At 39.1% G+C, this 18,837-nt stretch overlaps 2 protein-coding genes across 9 annotated transcripts in view; both read left to right on the top strand.

The window, feature by feature from the left end:
- Positions 1-10,265, top strand: part of RC3H2 (ring finger and CCCH-type domains 2) — a 31,203-nt gene extending 20,938 nt beyond the window's left edge. For 5 of the 7 annotated variants that reach the window (XM_056351193.1, XM_056351196.1, XM_056351198.1 and 2 more), the window contains 7 exons: positions 756-969; positions 1,127-1,211; positions 1,749-1,830; positions 2,240-2,374; positions 2,930-3,037; positions 4,087-4,235; positions 4,849-10,265. In XM_056351193.1, coding sequence (XP_056207168.1) covers positions 756-969; positions 1,127-1,211; positions 1,749-1,830; positions 2,240-2,374; positions 2,930-3,037; positions 4,087-4,235; positions 4,849-5,047 — 972 coding nt within the window. In that variant the 3' untranslated portion in view covers positions 5,048-10,265. The remainder of the gene's footprint in view (positions 1-755; positions 970-1,126; positions 1,212-1,748; positions 1,831-2,239; positions 2,375-2,929; positions 3,038-4,086; positions 4,236-4,848) is intronic. The other 2 variants (XM_056351199.1, XM_056351195.1) reach the window with 2 other exon arrangements.
- Positions 10,266-10,314: 49 nt separating this feature from the next.
- PDCL (phosducin like) lies at positions 10,315-18,793 on the top strand. 2 transcript variants are annotated; one of them, XM_056351625.1, is made up of 5 exons: positions 10,315-10,406; positions 11,822-11,865; positions 12,307-12,481; positions 13,567-13,748; positions 14,842-18,793. In XM_056351625.1, exons 3-5 carry the CDS (start codon positions 12,313-12,315, stop codon positions 15,391-15,393), a joined length of 903 nt encoding a protein of 300 aa, XP_056207600.1. In that variant the 5' UTR covers positions 10,315-10,406; positions 11,822-11,865; positions 12,307-12,312; the 3' UTR covers positions 15,394-18,793. The 2 variants fall into 2 exon arrangements, with proteins under 2 accessions (XP_056207600.1, XP_056207601.1); XM_056351626.1 differs by lacking the exon at positions 10,315-10,406 and adding an exon at positions 10,508-10,530.
- The last annotated feature ends 44 nt before the right edge of the window (positions 18,794-18,837 follow it).

Genomic DNA, 18,837 nt, shown 5'->3' on the forward strand with positions numbered 1-18,837 from the left:
ATGTTGCCATTGTTTCAGAAAATCTTTATTTTGAAGTTAATCCCCAGAGCAACGTGCACTCACAGAGAAAAGTTGAAATGCTGTGGACCCAGGAGAATCTGCAGAAACTTTTATCTCAACTGCTTTGTACCCACAGAGAATCTGTATGTGAACTATTTTCCTAGCCTACCTCTTATTTGGGTGGAAGGCACGTTCTCCCCTAATAAGCAGTTTAATGGCAACAGATCTGTGAACAAAAAATACAACTTATTTTTTATCACTGAATTGCCATGAGAGGGAAAAAAAGGCTAACTGAAAGACTTTAAGAAACAAAAAATCTGTAGTATGAATCATGGAACACAGCTTACCTCCGGAGGGGTAAGAGCTCATGCTTTTTGGAGACTTTCCGCTATGCAGTGTAGTAGGTTACTTGTATGTTCTATGAATCAAATCTCATCCCAAGCTGCCTTTGACCCCTTCAAGTATGGGAAAGGGTACTGAAGGACCTTAAAGCATACTGGAAACATTTTTTCGCCTGGAAACACAGGCTTGGAAAAGGAAAGTTATTTTTTCTAGCACTGGTAATAGCTTTCTCGTGGTAAGTTTGCTGTTAAAGGTCAGTAGTTAAATCATTGAGGCCCTTCTTGGCTCTCTAGTTGGACAGATTTTCAGCAGTTGTTGTATTCAGCAACAATAATCAGAAAATTATTGGTCAACTGAGGAATCTTGAGTAACCTCAAATGAGTCCATGTATCTTCTGTCTCCTAAATACGTAGGATTTGGACAGCGGGGATGTTAAAAGGAGAGTGCATTTATTTGAAACTCAGAGACGGGCAAAGGAAGAAGATCCTATAATCCCGTTTAGCGATGGACCGATCATCTCCAAGTGGGGTGCAATCTCCAGGTCATCCCGCACGGGTTATCACACGACAGATCCTATTCAGGCCACTGCTTCCCAAGGAAGTGCTACTAAACCCATCAGTGTATCAGGTACAAGTACAGGCTTCATATGACAATACAGCATACGTCACGAGCATTTCATCCTATTCGTGCTTACCACAGCAATGAAGATGCAAAGACCTAAAACACCTGCATATCTCATTTTAAGAACAGAGGAGATAATGAAAGGTATCTTAATTTGTTGCAGATTATGTCCCTTATGTCAATGCTGTTGACTCAAGATGGAGTGCCTATGGTTCAGATTCTACTTCATCTGCACGTTACGCAGAACGGTATGGATTTTTTCCCGTGCTCTATTAAAAGAAGTATTTTCTATAGCTAGCTGTTCTTCTAAATCCTTAATGTGGGGGAGGGGGGAAATTTGGAACTATTAGTAGACATTCTTAACTTTAAAGTAAAAGATTTTTTTTTCCTATCCAGCATAAAGCCTTGGAAAAACCAGGTTAAAACTTGTGTAGTCTTTAATACTTAATGCAGTTAATAATACCCAATTACTAGTAACGTATCCCTTGAGAGACCTAATCAAAGAATTGGAGTCAGGTACTGCCATGCTGTAATGTCCAAAATCTATGATCTCTAGTAGGTTCTCTCAAGTCTTCTTGCCTCATCTTACCCATATGTGAAATAAGGATGTTTGCGTCCTGTAATGCCTTGGGGTGTTGTGAGCCCCAATGAAGATGAAGAGCGCTTTATCTTAGCCACATCATTTCTGTCCAAAAAGCGAACATGGATAGACTAATGAAGTTTATGGGGCCTTTGATTTAGATAACTTGTTTTTAATTCCTAGTTTTACCTTCTTTCTCTTAAAGGGACAGGTTCATAGTTACAGATTTGTCTGGTCACAGAAAGCATTCCAGCACTGGAGATCTGTTGAGTATTGAATTACAGCAGGTAAGATCAGATATTATACCACTTGGGGGTTTTTAATTTTAAAAAAAAGTGATTTATTAAAGTGATTTTAAATAACTTTTCTTAGTGTAGCCTACAGAAAATAGCGCAATTAACGAAATGATCAATAAGGGCTAACTAGGTGCTAGTCCTGCAACACTTAATATGATGCATAAGGCCTGCTAATATATATGAGCTATTCCATTGAGATCAGTAAGACCATTTTTGGGAGAAGGTAGTGGTACTGATACATGTGAGCAAATGTGGAACCAAATAAATGCTATGCATTAAAAGAATGCATAGTTAGCCATCTAGCAAAAGAACTGTTCTTTTTGTAGGCTGATTTATTTTGCCATTTGACAATACATGGTTTAAGTGTGGTTATTGGTAACTGATATGTTTCTTTCTATAGGCCAAAAGTAACTCATTATTACTTCAGAGAGAGGCAAATGCACTAGCCATGCAGCAGAAGTGGAATTCTCTAGATGAAGGCAGTCGTCTTACCTTAAATCTTTTAAGCAAGGAAATTGATTTGAGGAATGGTGAGGTAAAGAAAGGGGTAATTGGGATGGAACAAACTTTTGAGGTTTGTCATGTATCCATAAGTGCATGCATTTTAACTAAGAATTAAAACTCTTTAGTTTTAATATTCCCAAATATTTATAACACATTTGTGCAAGTTAAGTCACTGCTGTTTCACCTAGTTATTTCCCTGAGAAGAAGTAGGTGCACCCACTATGCTGCTGCTCCAATCATCCATCTACAAAACGGGAAGAACGTGACAATCCATTTTTGTGCTATCGTTACTTTTCATTCTACTTGTACGTGTCACAAACATAAACATTCTGCCATTGTACTCCACAGAAATTTCTGCTTCAGTATTCATTTTACCCCTCTGTTTCAGTACTTAAATGTGATTAGATTTAGCTTTGTATTGTGTTGTCTATGCACGAAGTTCTATTTGTGTCTAACTAGTTCTTCTGTATTGTAGAAATGTTGCGTCCTAGAAGTGCATCTTCTGTTTTCCCTTTGGTACTTGTGTTGCGTGAAGCAGGTAAAAAGTCAATTTGATATTTACAGAGCATACCAATTCTTTTTTTAGACTGATTATACTGAAGACTGTGCAGACACAAAGCCAGATCGAGACATTGAACTGGAGCTGTCAGCCCTTGATACCGATGAACCTGATGGGCAAGGTGAACAAATAGAAGTAAGTACAAAAATCTGTGTGTCTGAAGAGGTCACTGGGTCCTTTTATTAGTTATTAAAACACTTCTAAAATTTCTTTGTGAATTAGTAGATAATGTTGATAGCAAAGCCTTTTGGTTTTAGTCTTTGTAGTGATACCAGACGTTTGCCTTATTTTAACACTAGGGGTCTCATACTTCTCATTCAGGTACCTGGAGGTTAATACTACCAAAGTTAAAAACAGCTCACTGTGTTCTTTGACGTAGCTTTGAGGTTTTTGCTCTTCATCTTTCGATAGCAAGTAATGATGTGGAGTGTGTTCTTTCCCTTTCCTCTCCAGTGTCGAAACTGTAGTTAAGAACGTTTTACACTGAAGTTTACATTTAAATGTGATCATGTAATTTAAACTTTATGCTCACCTGATTCTAATAGTAAAGTCATTTAAATGATTGTTCTTTTCTTTTGCCTATTCCTTCATTGTTTGTTTTGTAATTCTGTGCATCTGCCCCAGTTTATTCTGTTATTTCCTCCTTTGCTGTACAGTCATAAAATATTCTGGTGTTCATTCCAAGCATTAGGATCAATTGTCCTCTTTGTAAAGCATCATACACTTATGAAAAATCGAGTTTCTTATCTGGAACATATTCCATAATACAGCCCAATACTGGCTTACAGTACTGGCTACAGTTTTTGTTTGCTCTGCCCGTGGCATGTGGTGCAGTACTGTAGTATGAATTGTGAATTGCCATTATATGGGTGGAAGGACCTTTATTTTTAGTCTTTCCTCTACCCCTAATTATTGAAACAACTCTCACTGTCTTTGTCTCCTTCATATCTCACCTGATAAATAATTTTTTAGCAACTGACATTTGTGCTGCTGTTGTAATTCACTGCTGTCTCTGAATTATGTTTTTTTTTCTTTTTCCTATAGTAAAATGTGGTAGACATTGCAACAGCATGAAATAAAAATGAGTTTTCTGATGAGACTCCCATTTCCATCAGCTTTATGTAGTGGAAAATTTAAAGTTGGTAGCAACAGTATTGATGGACTTTTCTCCTTTTCTTCTGTAGGAGATTCTGGATATACAGCTAGGTATTAGTTCTCAAGATGATCAGCTGCTCAATGGAACAACTGTAGAGAATGGGCATCTGCTAAAGCAGCACCAGAAAGAATCTATGGAACAGAAGAGACAAAGTTTAGGTGAAGACCTTGTGATTCTGTGAGTGTTAGACAAAACAGCAGTGTCTGCCAGTATTAGACAAACAGCAGCAACAGAATAGTTGAAGCAAGATTATTTAAGGATGAACTGCCTACCTACTCAGACTTGGATTAGACATCTGCATTGTGTGTACATGGTGAAGTGAGAAGAACCTGTTAAGAAATAGAATTAGGTGACAAGTATGAAAGTCACAGGATGGTACCGTTGTTCGTATGCACTGTTGTAATCATATATACTGAAACGTGTCACAGCTGTTAAAAATACCTTTCACATTCAGTAAGCAAAAAATGCAAAAGTATTTTTATAGTTAACAGAAATCAAGAAAAACTTCAAAAGGTTAAATGTCATACTGTTTGCACAAATCTCAATAGAGAGGTAGTTTTTAAAATACACTATTTTAGGTTTATACGTTCTGTAGTCTTTAATGTATAATGCAGCCTTTAAAAATGAGGCAGACTACATTTAACATCTTGAGCGTACCGTTCCATAGTAAGATGTTTAGCCTGTTGCTAAAAATGAGTTTATATCATTATTTATTTAATGCACACAATTCAGTTGCGGATACTTGTGCATGTCCTTGTTTAATATTTGTGTAACTTATTTTTCTCCTCAGGGAGGAGCAGAAAACAATCCTGCCCGTAACTTCTTGCTTCAGTCAGCCGATCACAACATCTGTTAGCAATGCAAGCTGCCTGCCCATCAGCACATCAGTCAGTGTTGGCAGCCTCATTTTGAAAACTGCTCACATTATGTCTGAGGATAAAAATGACTTTTTAAAGCCTGTTGCAAATGGCAGGATGGTTAACAGCTGAAAGGCATTCATCTTTCCAGCTTGTGACCACACCATGGAAGCATTTACACTAGCTTTTTATATATATAATATATATTATATAATGTATATTTTTTTTAAAAAAAATAATATTGGGGTCATGCATTTCCTGTGGACTCTTTGATACTTCAAGCCCCTCTCGCATTAGCATTCTGAAGAAAAAAAAAACTTACTTTACTAGGGTAAGGTGTTCACTTTCCACAAATGAATGGAATTTGGACATTGTTTTACTTAAGCTTAAAGCAGCTTTTTATGAGTTTGTAGCAATCCGGTGCGGTATCTGAGCCATTCTTGTTTAAAATGGCTTCTGTAGAAAACTAACAACTCAGTTATTTAAACTAGCAGGATCCTACGATGATACATCTAGTGAAAGGAAGACTAACTTATTTGTCTCTATTTTGTTTCATGAGAGAAGAACTTGTGTCTTGTTGCAGCTGCTTTTTCTTTAGTTGTGGAACTTTGCATGGAGTATTGTTTCCTGTTTGAAGACTGAGAGGTGGAGATTTGGACTTAAGACTTTTACAGGGTTAACACACCATTAGCTTTGCACTGCTACGTTATTTGCAGGTCTGTGGTGCAGTGCTCTGCTGCAGCTTTTTGTTTCCATTCCCACCCCACCCCCAATTTCTGCTTTAGTACTGTAGATACACATACACAGGCTACTTGTCCAAGTGAAGTTATCAGAAGTAAACCAAGTGCCTAAGTCCTCCAGCTGATGTACTAGGTATTGATTTCCCCAAGTTATACGTGAAACAATTTTCAACCATTTTGAGAGGTTATGCACTAATGTAACAGCAATTTTGGGTTTTCTTTTTTTTTTTTTTTTTATTAATAGTTCTCAACTTGGAGATTATAGAATCCAGATGACTTGGCAAAAAGTATCAGGTGCTCTTGGCTTTCCTTTGAAAACCCTGTATGTAGTGTTTGCACTGACTAACAAGATGGTGTTGCTGTTTTTTGTACTGTTTTTTTTATTTAAACTAAATATTGGGAATTTAAGGCGGTTGTATTACCTTTGTTAAATGTTGTTAATCATAATTTTATATTCAGGTTTAATTTTTGCTTGTTCAGTGGCAACTTATTTTCAAAGACATTGAAAATACAATAATATAGCATTATCTGACCTTCAGAGTACTGAAAAATATATGAATTTATGCCCTGTTAAGATGTGACACAGAACCATGTTAGACATGTCAACTGAAAATTGTTTTTCGTAACTATACACAAACTAGAGCCCTGGGCATATGTTTTTGAGAAGCTGAAAAATCCACTTTTTTTTTTTTTTAAAGAAAACAGGACTCTCTCTCCTGATGATTACTATCTTCTTTGTCCTGTTACTTTTTTTTGTGACAAGTTTTACTTTTTTTTTATGTTTTTATTAACTTCTGTGAAGTTGTTTACTCTGAAAATTGTACTGGAATATTTTAAGCCAAGCTGATCTTTCACCAGGTGTACTGCATGTAAGGGCTTTTCCTGCTAGCAAAATGCTTAAAGAGGATCATGTTACTGGTCGTCTGAGTTGTTATTTTACAAAATCACAGCTATGTGGTCGGGTAAGATTTTGATAATTGTTTTGTGCACGCTTCTGGGGGGTGGGGGTTGGCATTTCCCTGAGGGTTACTGATTAGACTAAGTAAATATTGGTGTTTGATATCTCTCCTAATGAACCTGTCCATGAAATAATTATGTTGTAAATATACCTGAAAATCCAAGGGTTAGTTTTGATATTCTGGTGTCAGTATGGAAGATCTTACACATCTATTTAATACTCAAATGTAAAGGAATGTATGTAGAAAAACAGTCAAGTAGTCTTTTCTTAGTTTCCTTTGGCTGTTGCTGTACCTTCCTATAGCCAGTGCCACCTCATAGCTAGGGTTAGACTGATGCTTTGTTTCACTCGCAACTTGAAGTGAATGGATACAAGAACCAGACCACCTTTGTCACCTTAACTTATTTCCTATTGATGTTAACTTTAACTTAGAATGTTAGACATAAATATGATTGTTGTATATTTTATACCAAGACCATTCTGTAAATATGAATTTATATTACTTTTGAAATGCTTCTGAGATACTATTATTTGCTGTACAATGTAATTCGAAAACAGATATGCAAACAAGTATGTCTCTTTCATGGATATTTAAACAGTGAGATCTTCCATGTTGAAGGTGATGTAATTTTTTTAAAAGATTTTTAAATTTTAAATTGCTATTTTGTTACAAAAATAGAGAAAATATAAAGGTTTGAGAAGTCCTTATTTGCCCTCAGGGAAAGAGCCCTCTGTGCACCAGAACTCCACAGAACATCTTCAGCATGATCTGAGGGTGAATATATACTACATAAATTGATTGTGTATTTACCTTAACTTTTTAATTTTAAAATTGCAATTTTAAAAACTTGGTTGTGCTCTGCTGGAGGGGGATTGGGATAAGCTGCTTACACACATTTGCCTGTTTGTCCAGTGAAATTACATAAGCCTAACATATTCCTGCCAACCATTTCGGCATATTTAAGAAGAGATGTATCTATATACTCGTCTGCAGCAGGAGGTCCCATGATATAGCAGTTCTCTAGTATGACCATACACTTCATATGGAAAGTTGGTTCTTAACTGAGGCTAGGATTTTTTAGTTGAATTTTTTTTATATATAGAATGACAGGAAAAAGAATTATTTGGGGGTTTTAACAGCATGCCAGCTTTGTCTTACAGTTTTAATACTGTGTGGTTTTTGCCATGAAACTAGGCCCTCCAGTGCCCAGACGAGGAGAAGCTATGGGTGGGAGCCTAGTGCTGGCTGGCTTTGAAGTTTCAGCCCTTGACCCTACACAAACAAGGATGTGTAAATTTGTCTAGTTGCAAATCAGGTGCCTTTGGGCTAGGGAAGGGCTTATTTTCTGGCACTGAGATACAGTGACATCTTTGTGTGTTAATAGCAGTGATTCCCATGTAGGTTTTGGCCTAACTTACCTGTGCTGTCAGAAAAAAAGGCCCATAGCAGATTGGGGAAAGAGATTGGCTCTTTTGCTTTGCTTGGACAAGCATTTTGGGTTGTTTTGGTTTGTTTTTTTGTTTTGTGGGGGTTTTTGTTGGGTTATTTTGTTGAAATTTTTTCCCCCACTAGGGGTACAGCAGGGATTTCACATGCAAGAGATACAGGAATTATTAGTATCTAAGTTAATTGTGTTGCCTCACTACCTGGATTCATTCCTTGGTTTGCCTCATTTCCCACATAGGTCTTAATAGAGACTAATGCTTGTGCTGGGAGAATGCTTGTGTGAGAAAGTAATTATCTGTACATTCTTAACGTATACTTAGAGCAGAGTGATTGCCCTGCTACTGATATTTTGTTCCTGTAAACAGGTGACAAGAAATGATTCTTAGTGTTTATGCAGATTTTGCATTGTAGAATGTATACTAGACCCTTCAAAGGAAAGGTTAGACTCTTTGCAAAGCAAACTGGCATTGGTTCTTGGTAGTCTAGTACAGGGACACTAAAGTTTGGCATTTGATTTAGGAAAGAAGAAAAAAAAAAAAAGCTGTATGCAGCTAATTATGTTAAATAAGCTCTTAATTGCTCTTTGTGGAAGCCTAATTTGGAAGGTTTTAGTGCTTTGATAACACAATTGAAATTTTAATTTATCCTGTACTCAAGAGCTGAATGCTGTTCGTGTATAATAGTGTACTAGGCTGGATGAGGTACAAAATAATGCACAGTGGTCAGAAACAGCTGAGGAAAGAATATTTAAAATTACTTGATCTAAACTCAGAATAGTTCCAAACATTGTTTTTGTTTTGCTTTTTTAAAGCACAAGTTGTCAAGTTGTACCTGTTGCTGTACATAAACACTGTATGCCAGCAGCTCCTTGATCATATTTGTGAACAGACTTTTCATTATTATTAGACTGTTATTAAAGGAAGATGTGGCATTTGAGAGTGTAACAAAATGAGAAATGATCGGATTATCTATAGTATGTAAAAGTCCATTCTTTATGTTGTAGTTTAATCCCTTTGTTAGGAAATTCCCTCTCATTGAGGGACCTCTTCTGCAAGCAGAACACAATAAATGTGCTTTTTTTAAATGACCCAATTTTCCAGTATAAATGAACAGCTGACTGGCAGTAGTCATCACCATGCATCTCTTTGCTGGCAAGGGAGCACAACAAGGAAAGAAAAAAAAAAAAAAAAACCAAACCCCAAACTGTCAGTGATGAGATGAAACAAATCTGAATAATCAAAATGACCAATAGGTGAACATAATACTACACCCCGTTATTTAAGAAGGATGCTTGTGGAAGCTTTTAATCACTCAAGTTTTTGCTGTAAAAGCGAAAATAAAACAGAGCCTGGCTGCATTTATTACTGCCAAAAGCCAAGGTCATTTGCACATAGCCCATCAATTTATCCAGAGTAGATCTCAGTTAATCCAAGGCATGGAAATGCATGCATTTTCTTAGCTGGGCAAACAAGTACATTATACAGTAGTTGTGATACAACACATGTGGCTTTTATTTGTACTGCACATACCCACTGTACAGCCACTCAGAAGTATTGTGGTTAGCTTGCAGCATCTGCTGTCCGCATTTATACTGTTTACTGCGTATTCTTTTCCCTGGAAGTTTTAAAGAAAATTTTTTTTCTTGTTGCATTGATTACATTTTATAAATTTGCTTAGCTGGAAAGTTTGGGAAAAGAGGCCTGTTTGTCAATTGTACAACCGATTGTGAAGCTCTAGTGTGAATATTTTTACGTCTGTATTAGACATTTTCTTTGCAAATCTATTGTTCGATTGAAATGTAAATGAAATAAAAGATGGTGTACACCCATCATGTATAAAGCAGGCACCATCGCTACGATGGATTTAATGCTCATTTTTATGGCGCATTCTCAGCTTCTATTTAAAACTATAATTTAAAAAAAATAATCTGTAAAATGAAATGGGGATATATGGGGGAGTAAATTCTATTCCGTTTATTTCGGTTTTGAGTTCCCATGGTAACGTCCCTTGGTGTTAGAGGTAGGGGGGCCCCGGCGGCGGGGCGCTGCTGTGTTTGCTGTAGCACTGAAGTGAAGAGGTTGTAGCTTTGGCTGGTCACGGAGTAGAGCATCCTGGTTTTTCAGTGTTTGAGAGACTTGATGGAAGAAGTTTGCAGTATTGACATGTATTTGCATGCACGAATAAAAATTATTTGTCCACCTTAAAGCGCCTCTCTGCCTTTAAAAGGGGGGTGGGGGGGGTGGGCAGGCGGCCGGCTCCTCCCGGGGCGGGGCCCGCCTCCTTCCCGGCATGCTCCGCGCGGCCGCGCCCCGCAGGTGGCGGCTGAGGCGGCGGGGAGAGGGAGCGGTGAGTGAGGAGGCTGCGGCGGCGGGGCGGGGGCCGCCGGGGCCCGCGCTCGGGGCTCCACCGGGGCTCCGCTCGGGCCGGCTGCCCCCGGTCTCGTCCCGGGGCCGAGCGCGTCGTGCCCTGGGTGGGCCCGAAGGGTGGCGGGCGCGGCCTGAGGCGGCGGCCCCGGGCCTGGCAGCGCGCCCACGGGGAGGAGGCAGCGCCTTGAGGGGGTGGGGCGGGCGGTCCCGCGGGGTGCTCGGCCGAGGTGGCGGGCTGGGAACGGACCTGCGGGGAAGTTGGTGCTGTTCTGCTGAAACTCGGCCGCTTTTACCTGCTGCCCGCGCTGGCGCTGTGGAGGCCCGTGCGGCGGCCCGGCGCGGCTGCGGCGGTGCCGGTGGCCCTCTGCCCCGCGGGGCTCCGGGGAGGCACCTTTAATCCTGGGCCCTCTGCCCGCGCCTCGGACATGTGCTTAATCCGGCCTTGACTCTGCAGAACCTGCTCGCGGTTGGCAGAAACGCTGAAAGCCCTGCTCTGTCCCCTAGTGCATTGCTCGGGGTGGCTCTGTCAAATAGGCATTAATAGTGTTGACTGATCTGATTAGAATTGTGCGGTTTTTTTAAATGAGATTCTGTGGACGTTTAAACGTAGTTCGTGCATCCACAGGCACATATCTGACCGTAGTGGTGCTCTTTTCTACGCCCTTTGCCCCTCACCTAAGAGAAGAATATTCTCAGGCATTTTACACCTCTCTCCGGCTGAGATCCAGTCAGCAGCTCTTTTAGAAGATGGTGGTGGAAGGAGTCAGTGGCAAGAGAGCCACAGACTCTTGAGCTGCTCCGTGGCTCTTCAGCTTTCCATCGCTTAGAAGCATTTGATCTTTCTGTTCTGATGCAAGAGGCTTACCAAGTCTCTAAATGCTGATGCTGTCATAGCTTTAGCGGGTCGATTCTGCTGCTGTTCCATTTAGTAAAAGATGTTTTGGATAAATAAAATGTTTAATTCAATAGAAGTAAGAATTTTGAGCATAGCTGCAATCACTTTATCGGTATGTCAGCATCTAACTTTCAATGTTGTCTGTACAAACAAGATGCTATTGACTTCTGTGATGGCCGATGTAGTCAGTGGGCAGGTGAAAAGATGACAGACGTGAAGGTCTGTCTTTCAATGTATTATTTCTTAGCCTGGAGGTGATGTTCATGAAATTGTAGCACTAACTGCATTATGGACTTGTATGTTCTCAGTGCTTAGAAAGTATGTTTTCTGTGCTTGAGAGTGACCTTTCTTATTAAACAGCAAACATGGTCACATTTGCTTTAAACTTTTTCCTTGCATGTGTGACATTATTTAAATGTGCCAGATTTCTGCAAAAGTTTTTTTGAGATTGTCTTTCATTGGCAATTTGAATTAATATAATCTGAAATTTCTTCTTCCAGGTTTTGATAGAAGCTTGTCTTTGAAAGACTGGAAAGGAATAAAGGTCAGAACATTTTAATTTGATTATTTACATTGATCATTTTTCAGCTCAAATAAATCATTCTTAAAATAATTTAAATTTCAGTAACTGGGGAATCAGTCTCATGGAGCTGTCTGAATGAGGCTGGTTGGAGTCCCAGGTCATGGTTAGCAAATTCTGTCTCCATGAATGAGAACACATAAAGTTTCTGCACTAGTGACCCTCAAAGCAGTTCTGTTTGTAAAGGTTTAGGTTTTTAACTGAAGTGAGTTTGAAATTGTGAGTAAGAATTAATTCACATGACTGACTGCTCTGTGGTCTGTTTGGTAGTGGGCTGTAAACGGTTCTTACGTGGCTAAAAAACTGCTCTGAGCAGCTAAAGGACTATCATGCATTTAAAATTGTTTCCTACACTGCATATTTGAATAAGAGATACATTCTCTGTTTTCTGAATTTATTCTTTAGAACATAATGACTACTTTGGATGATAAACTGCTTGGTGAGAAACTCCAGTATTATTACAGCAGTAGTGAGGGTGAGGATGAAGACAGTGATAAAGAAGATAAAGAAGGGGAGAGCACCATTCCTGAGAGCGTTGGGGAGGTAGAGCTTACCAGCGACAGCAGTGCAGTCAACACAGGTATTCTCTTACCAAACTAATTGTTTTGTAAATACTTTGTTTATTGGAAGATTCATGTGGTTTTTCTAAAATGAATTTTTCAAAATAGAAGTCCTGTTTCTGTGCATACTTGGGTCAGAGATTGATCATTTCCTGGCTATAGTCTAACCTTATTTTTAATACCTGGTTCTTTATATTAATGTTTGACTTCTCTGAGACACTTCAGCATTATATGTAAAGCAGTTAGGCTTTGCATGCAAAGCTGATTTGTACAATTGCTTAATAATGCATACGTTTCTTGCCTGTAAGCTGCCCTGTTGTTAACCACTAATAGGTAGGTGCTGAGCAAGTACATGAGGAATAGACAGAATGTGGCCAGGCTTTCTGAAAATACGGTTCTCTACTGCCACTGTCAGAGATACAGTATGACTCTGCATGGATCATTGGTGTGATCCAGAGAGTATTTCTTATGAAAGACTAGTTGTCTGCATTTTACAGTTTCTCTTTAAGAATGATGAAAAATCTTCCTCTGTGTGTTCACATCTTTCATCTGTAGCAAGAATGGAAGAATTCTAGTACTAAACTGGCATACTTAGAGAGGACCTGAAAAAGTAACTCCTCTGGGCCCCAGCAGCCAGGTGAAGCAAGGTGAAGTCTGTAAGAATTAACATTATTATACATCACAGAATTTACTTCTGTACAAGAGCACTGGCAAACTTAGTTATACCTTCCCATCATTATTTTTGTTCTTATGAAAAGCTGTGCTAACAGTAGGGGAATTCTTGAGGGCTGGTGGTTCTATTTCAAGCGCACAGATATTAATCTTTGGAATAAACTTTGGGACCATTATGAGAGTAGCCTAGTTAGATAACCTTTAGTCATCTTAGAAAAAAAAAAAAAGAAGCTCAAGGACATGTAAATGGAAAATTCCCATGTCCTTGAAAGCTAAATTCTTTTGTTTCATTTCAACATTTTGCACAGTAAACAAAAAGTTTATGACAGGGCCACTATTTTACTGCTGACTTATAAATTATTACTTGAATTTTAAATGATAGGTGTAATTTTATTACCCTTTTATAGGAAATGCCTATGTATTTAATTTCTAGGTCCCAAAGGAGTTATTAATGACTGGCGAAGATTTAAACAACTGGAAACTGAACAGCGACAGGAGCAGCGCAGAGAAATGGAACGACTCATTAAAAAGTTATCTATGACATGTAGATCTCACTTAGATGAAGAGACTGACAAGCAGAAGCAGAAAGAGCTTCAGGAAAAGATCAATGGAAAGGTAGCATGGCACAAAGGAATTTAAATGTTTAACATTTTCAGTTTCACTATTTGTGTATGCGAAGCAGATAGGAATCCTTGTTCTGTCAGTAGATAGGTATCGTTTCTCCCTAGTAAACAGGAACACATCAGCATTATAAGAGGTGTGTTATAACTGTATTTGCCAGGTGTTGTCAAGTTTGATTATCGTGCATTTTAGTGGTATTCCAGAAGCATTGTGTTTGCCTGTGTTAAGAGATAAGCAGTTTAGCTGCTGTACTGAAGAAGTCCAAATCCTTTTCCCAGACTTCCCTTATCTGTTTATTAAATAAGTCAGCTTCAGGGGATTAGTACGAAGAGTTGTACAGCAAACCTGTGAATACTGAGTCTCAAGCCTAAAACATGAGTTTGGGAGGGAGTCCTTACTGACTTTGTATTAGTAAGTGGATGTTGAGAATTTAGCTTTGACTTTGAGTTCCAGAGACAGAAGGCGTTGGATGTGATGAATGGTTTTAATCAACTGGGCTGTATAACTGGCTCTTACAGTTATAGTCAGAGAAGTTACTAACTAGCAGACAGGCTTTCTTGCGTTCAGATGATGAAAGTTGGCCACACTGTCCTATACCTCGAGTATGGCAAATACGTTTAATAAAGCAAGTGAACAAGTAGCAGGATATATAAAATTTGTTAATTTTAATTGTACAGACAAGATAGCGCATTTGTTTAACTGAAAAACTAAATGAAAAAGCCAATGAAAAAGAAGCTAGACTTAGGACAAGCACGTTATCCAAATCAGTGCTCATAGCTTAGTGAAAGCGCATAGCCACCATTAACCTGAATTAAAGTGGGAGCATGGAGCATCCACTTGTGTTATTAGTGCAGCTCGTGGAAACTAGAATACCCAGGGCTGAAATGCTGTTCCCACTGGACATGGTTTCTAATTAGATCAAAATGGAGTGTAATACAGAGGGTGCTTGAGCCTGCATTGGTTGCACTTTGCTGTTATTAAAGATGAGCAACCCACATTAATCCTCTTAATTTAAATTCTCATTATATGAGTGACCCATATAGTGATGCAGATCCTTTTTTCATGTATCTTTGTATGTGTTTTTTAGATGACGTTACAAGAATATAACATGATTCACAATGATGAAGACGATGAGGAATTTCTACAGCGATACAGGAAGCAGCGAATGGAGGAGATGAGGCAGCAGTTGTACAGTGGGCAACAGTTTAAACAGGTTTTTGAGATTACCAGTGGAGAAGCATTTTTGGACACAGTTGATAAAGAGCATAAGAGCACACTGATCGTGATCCATATTTATGAAGATGATATCCCAGGCACCGAATCCCTGAACGGGTGTATGATCTGTCTGGCTGCTGAGTATCCAACAGTTAAATTTTGCAGAGTGAAGAGTTCGCTCATTGGTGCTAGCACTCGCTTTACTAATAATGCGCTGCCAGCTTTGCTGATCTATAAGGCAGGCGAGCTCATTGGCAATTTTGTGCGAATCACTGACCAGCTTGGAGAAGATTTTTTTGCTGTAGACCTGGAGGCTTTTCTGCAGGAATGTGGTTTGCTCCCAGAAAAAGACCTAGTGCTGCTGACTTCCATACATAATCCATCTGCATGTTACAGTGAGGACAGTGATCTGGAAATAGACTGAACCACTTATGCCAAGGGCCAGTAGGTGTAGTTGTACTGTGGGATGTTCTTGTGCTAGGGACTGCTCTCTTCCGTAGTGTGGGTATGTATGCTTCCCCTTCATGTACTTTGAATTTTGCTTGTTAGAGAGTTGTTAAAAATAGCATAAGGAATTCCTAACATTTTCTTAAATTAATTCAGTAAAGTGCACACTAAAACAATCTTGCTTTATGCAATTCCGATGTATTTTACTGAACATGAAGTTGTAACACAACTCAGTAGGTTTAGGAAATTGTGTATTGTCATCTCTGTTCTCTAAAGCACGTAGTTGCTTTTTTTAAAATGTTTTTGTTCTATCAGCTGTCTATGGTCAGCCTTGTTACAGGTTTCCTGGAACATTGTAATGTAAATACTAGTTGGATTGAGATGTGGCCACCTACTCGCTAGGACAAGAATCGAGACTGCAAATGAAGAAGTTTTTAAGCATTCAAGACTTAGTAGCCTGCAGCTGAACTGCTGCCAATTAACAGTGCAAGGTCCCACCTTCCATTCCCTAATTTGCAGTCCCCTTCTTGGAAGCACCTTCTTGTTCTGACACCTGGCATCAAATTTTTGTCCCTTTGTCACTTACAAATAACAACAGCCTCTGACTTCACCCGGAAAATTACTTCTCAGCTGGAGAGAAGAGTTCTTCTTTTAATCTTGCCTGAGACTTAAAGGAGAAAATACTTTTTCAGTTGCAAATTTTAATACATTCTTGTGTTTTAAAATACCCACCCTTAGAGTTCATAGTAGTCACTTCATCAGAAAATGTTCTCAGCTTCTTAAGAGAGAGACTGTCTTATCATAAAAAGAACGGCAACATGTGTGCTGAACAGCCTCAGGAGAATTTTGCTGGCAAAATGCAGAATCAAGAATTGAGTAACGTCAGAATTTCATTTCTAAAATTACTAAATCAGTGCAAAAATTCTTTTCCGTCTGCCTTCATATGATCTGCCTCAGCTGGGTCATCAGATGTATTCTGAATATTAATAACCCCTGGACCTGAGAGATGACTGGATGGCTTTGAGGGAAAGCAGCCTTGAGCTAAGAGACTGGGTTACCAATCCAGGTATTCGGAGGCCGGCCCATTTTTTCACTGCTGATTCCCTTCTCTGAAGCTCAGTATTCTGCAGTGTTCAGCAGGATCAAAAACATTGCCGCTGTCCTCTGATGGCAGCTCTGTCAGAGCACCCTTTTTGTACCATGCATCAGTGGAGTTCACTCAGAAAAAAATCTTGTGGGGTGGGGCTGAAACCTGTGTGGAGATCACAGTTTTTCCCTCTGTCCTTCATAAGAAATAACAAAGGCTTCCTCAGAAGCATCGCCACAGCTGTTCCAGTTGCCCAGTGACACTGATCTTAAAGTTCTCATCTTCTGCAAAAACACAGGGTGACTGCCACTTCGGGCACAGAATGAAAGCCTGTGCTGGCTGAGCCCATTTGTGTCTAGGAACATTATTGCTACCAAATGCAGCAGCTGCATATAATCCTCCCTCCTAGAGCACCTTTGTCATTACCATTTGTCATGATTACATTTTCATTAAGGTGTGTTTATTTTGTTTGGGCTCTACTTCCTTCATAAATCAGATCATAATATGGGGAAGTAATTTTCAGGGTTTCTATTACATTGAAGTTCACCCTGCCTCCAGCAAGGCTGGTGCTACGTAGCTGCAAGATAACCTAATGCAAGATGGCATTAGACGCCAGTAGCAGTTTATAGCAAATGCAGGCATGAGAACCTCCGAGGATGCAGAGCGAGGTAAAGGCATTACCGGCCAGATTATGGTGTGGCTGAATTGCTCAAACAACGTACCCAGCACAAACAAGCACACTGAAATGTGTGCGCTCTGTCCTTCGTTGTTATTGAATAATTGTCTGTGTACTTAATTTGGTATTACGTTTGCTTTCTCATGCTTTACTTATTTTGCTTGTTATTTTTTAATTTTGGGGAAAGTAGACTGTCATTACCTAAATGTGTGACCCAATGTAATGCCTTGTTTAATGATTAAATTTAATTGCAAGTTTTATGTAAGGCACTTTGGAACACCAGGAAGAAATGCAAATGTCTCTGTGTAAATACTAGGTTCTTAATAAGAATGGATCTTGGGCTAGAAAAAGAGGAATTTGTAATTGTATCTGTTTGAACTGTGTTTTAACAAGTAGTATAAGCAGAAAAATAATTTGTAATTAAAAATTACTGAATTGGCAGTAATTGTAGCCGTTTTAAGGAAACTGGCAGGAATCCAGATTTTAAAATGTGGTAAGAGATTATTTCTCTTCATCTCAGAATTGCAGAAAAAACCCACGAAAGTTATAATGAAATTAAATCGTTGAGCATGGATATCAGCACATTTAAGAAAAAAAAAAAGTAGCTTTTAATCTATATTCAGGATGAGATTCAGTGAAATCTGTCGTGAGGACAGGGTACATTATTAGCATCATAATAAAACCGGGCTTGGAGAGGGTGTCAGGGGAGAGCTGACTGCTTGAGTTGCTTTGAAGTTTTTTCATGAAGTGCTTTTTTTTCCCCCCTATGGCAGCAAAACTGTAATAGGATCAAAACCTCTCCTGCTGCTCTGTGTTGGATGGCCTGCAGCAAGGTGACTCTTGGCTATTAATCTCCAGTGCTCAGGTATATGATAGATGGTTTACAGTGCCAGTAGCAAAAAGGAAAAGAAAAAAGGTCTGAATCCAATTAAATATTTATCTGGAAGAATATAATAAGCACAAAGGAGAGAGGGGTAGGGAGAGGATGCGCTATAATGCTGCTTCTCGTTCTCAGCACAGGCAGCACAAATGTGAGAAGTAAGGGGAGGCTGACAGTGGCTGCTGAGAATTGTTGCTGGCAGCACTGGGCGCTGCTGCTTTTATCCATTCTTGAAGCTAAATCCTTCCAAATTGACCAACGGGTGATAGCCCTCAAAAAACCCCAGCATTCTTAATGTGCATTAAGCAATAAAACTAATGTATAACAGGTTAGTTACTAATTTGTAAGTGCGTGCCCCCTATCTGTTCAATACCAATAAAACCCACAACTCACACCAACACTGTTATCTGTAAATGTTCTGGTGGAAGTGTTAGTCTGCTTTACTTCTCTAATTTTAGATGTCATAATGACCTGCAGGTTAAGAATTAGGGTGTATTTATATACATGTACAGGGGATCAAAGTGAAAATGAAATTGTATGAAGAGCTACATAAAATAAAACTGTTTTGAAACATTCAACTTGGCCTTGAGAGTGTCAGGTTTGCAGCTTGATGCCGGTGCCTCTCCTTCCCCCAAAGCCATCGTACTCTGTCGCTGTCTGAACTTCATTTAAATTGATGCATTCCTACTAAATGGTTTGGACTTGAATAAAGGATGCTTTTTAATTTTGTCAAAGATGTTTTGTCTGTCTTTTCCGGCAGCTTCCCTAGCACGTAACA

The sequence above is a fragment of the Falco biarmicus genome, chromosome 9 (genome assembly GCF_023638135.1).
Source record: "Falco biarmicus isolate bFalBia1 chromosome 9, bFalBia1.pri, whole genome shotgun sequence".
Taxonomy (NCBI): domain Eukaryota; kingdom Metazoa; phylum Chordata; class Aves; order Falconiformes; family Falconidae; genus Falco; species Falco biarmicus.

Coding starts and splice junctions, on each gene's coding strand:
- PDCL (XM_056351625.1), top strand. CDS start 12,313: ATGACTACTTTGGATGATAAACTGCTTGGTGAGAAACTCCAGTATTAT. Junction 12,482..13,566: donor CAGCAGTGCAGTCAACACAG/GTATTCTCTTAC, acceptor TTTAATTTCTAG/GTCCCAAAGGAGTTATTAAT. Junction 13,749..14,841: donor AGGAAAAGATCAATGGAAAG/GTAGCATGGCAC, acceptor TGTGTTTTTTAG/ATGACGTTACAAGAATATAA.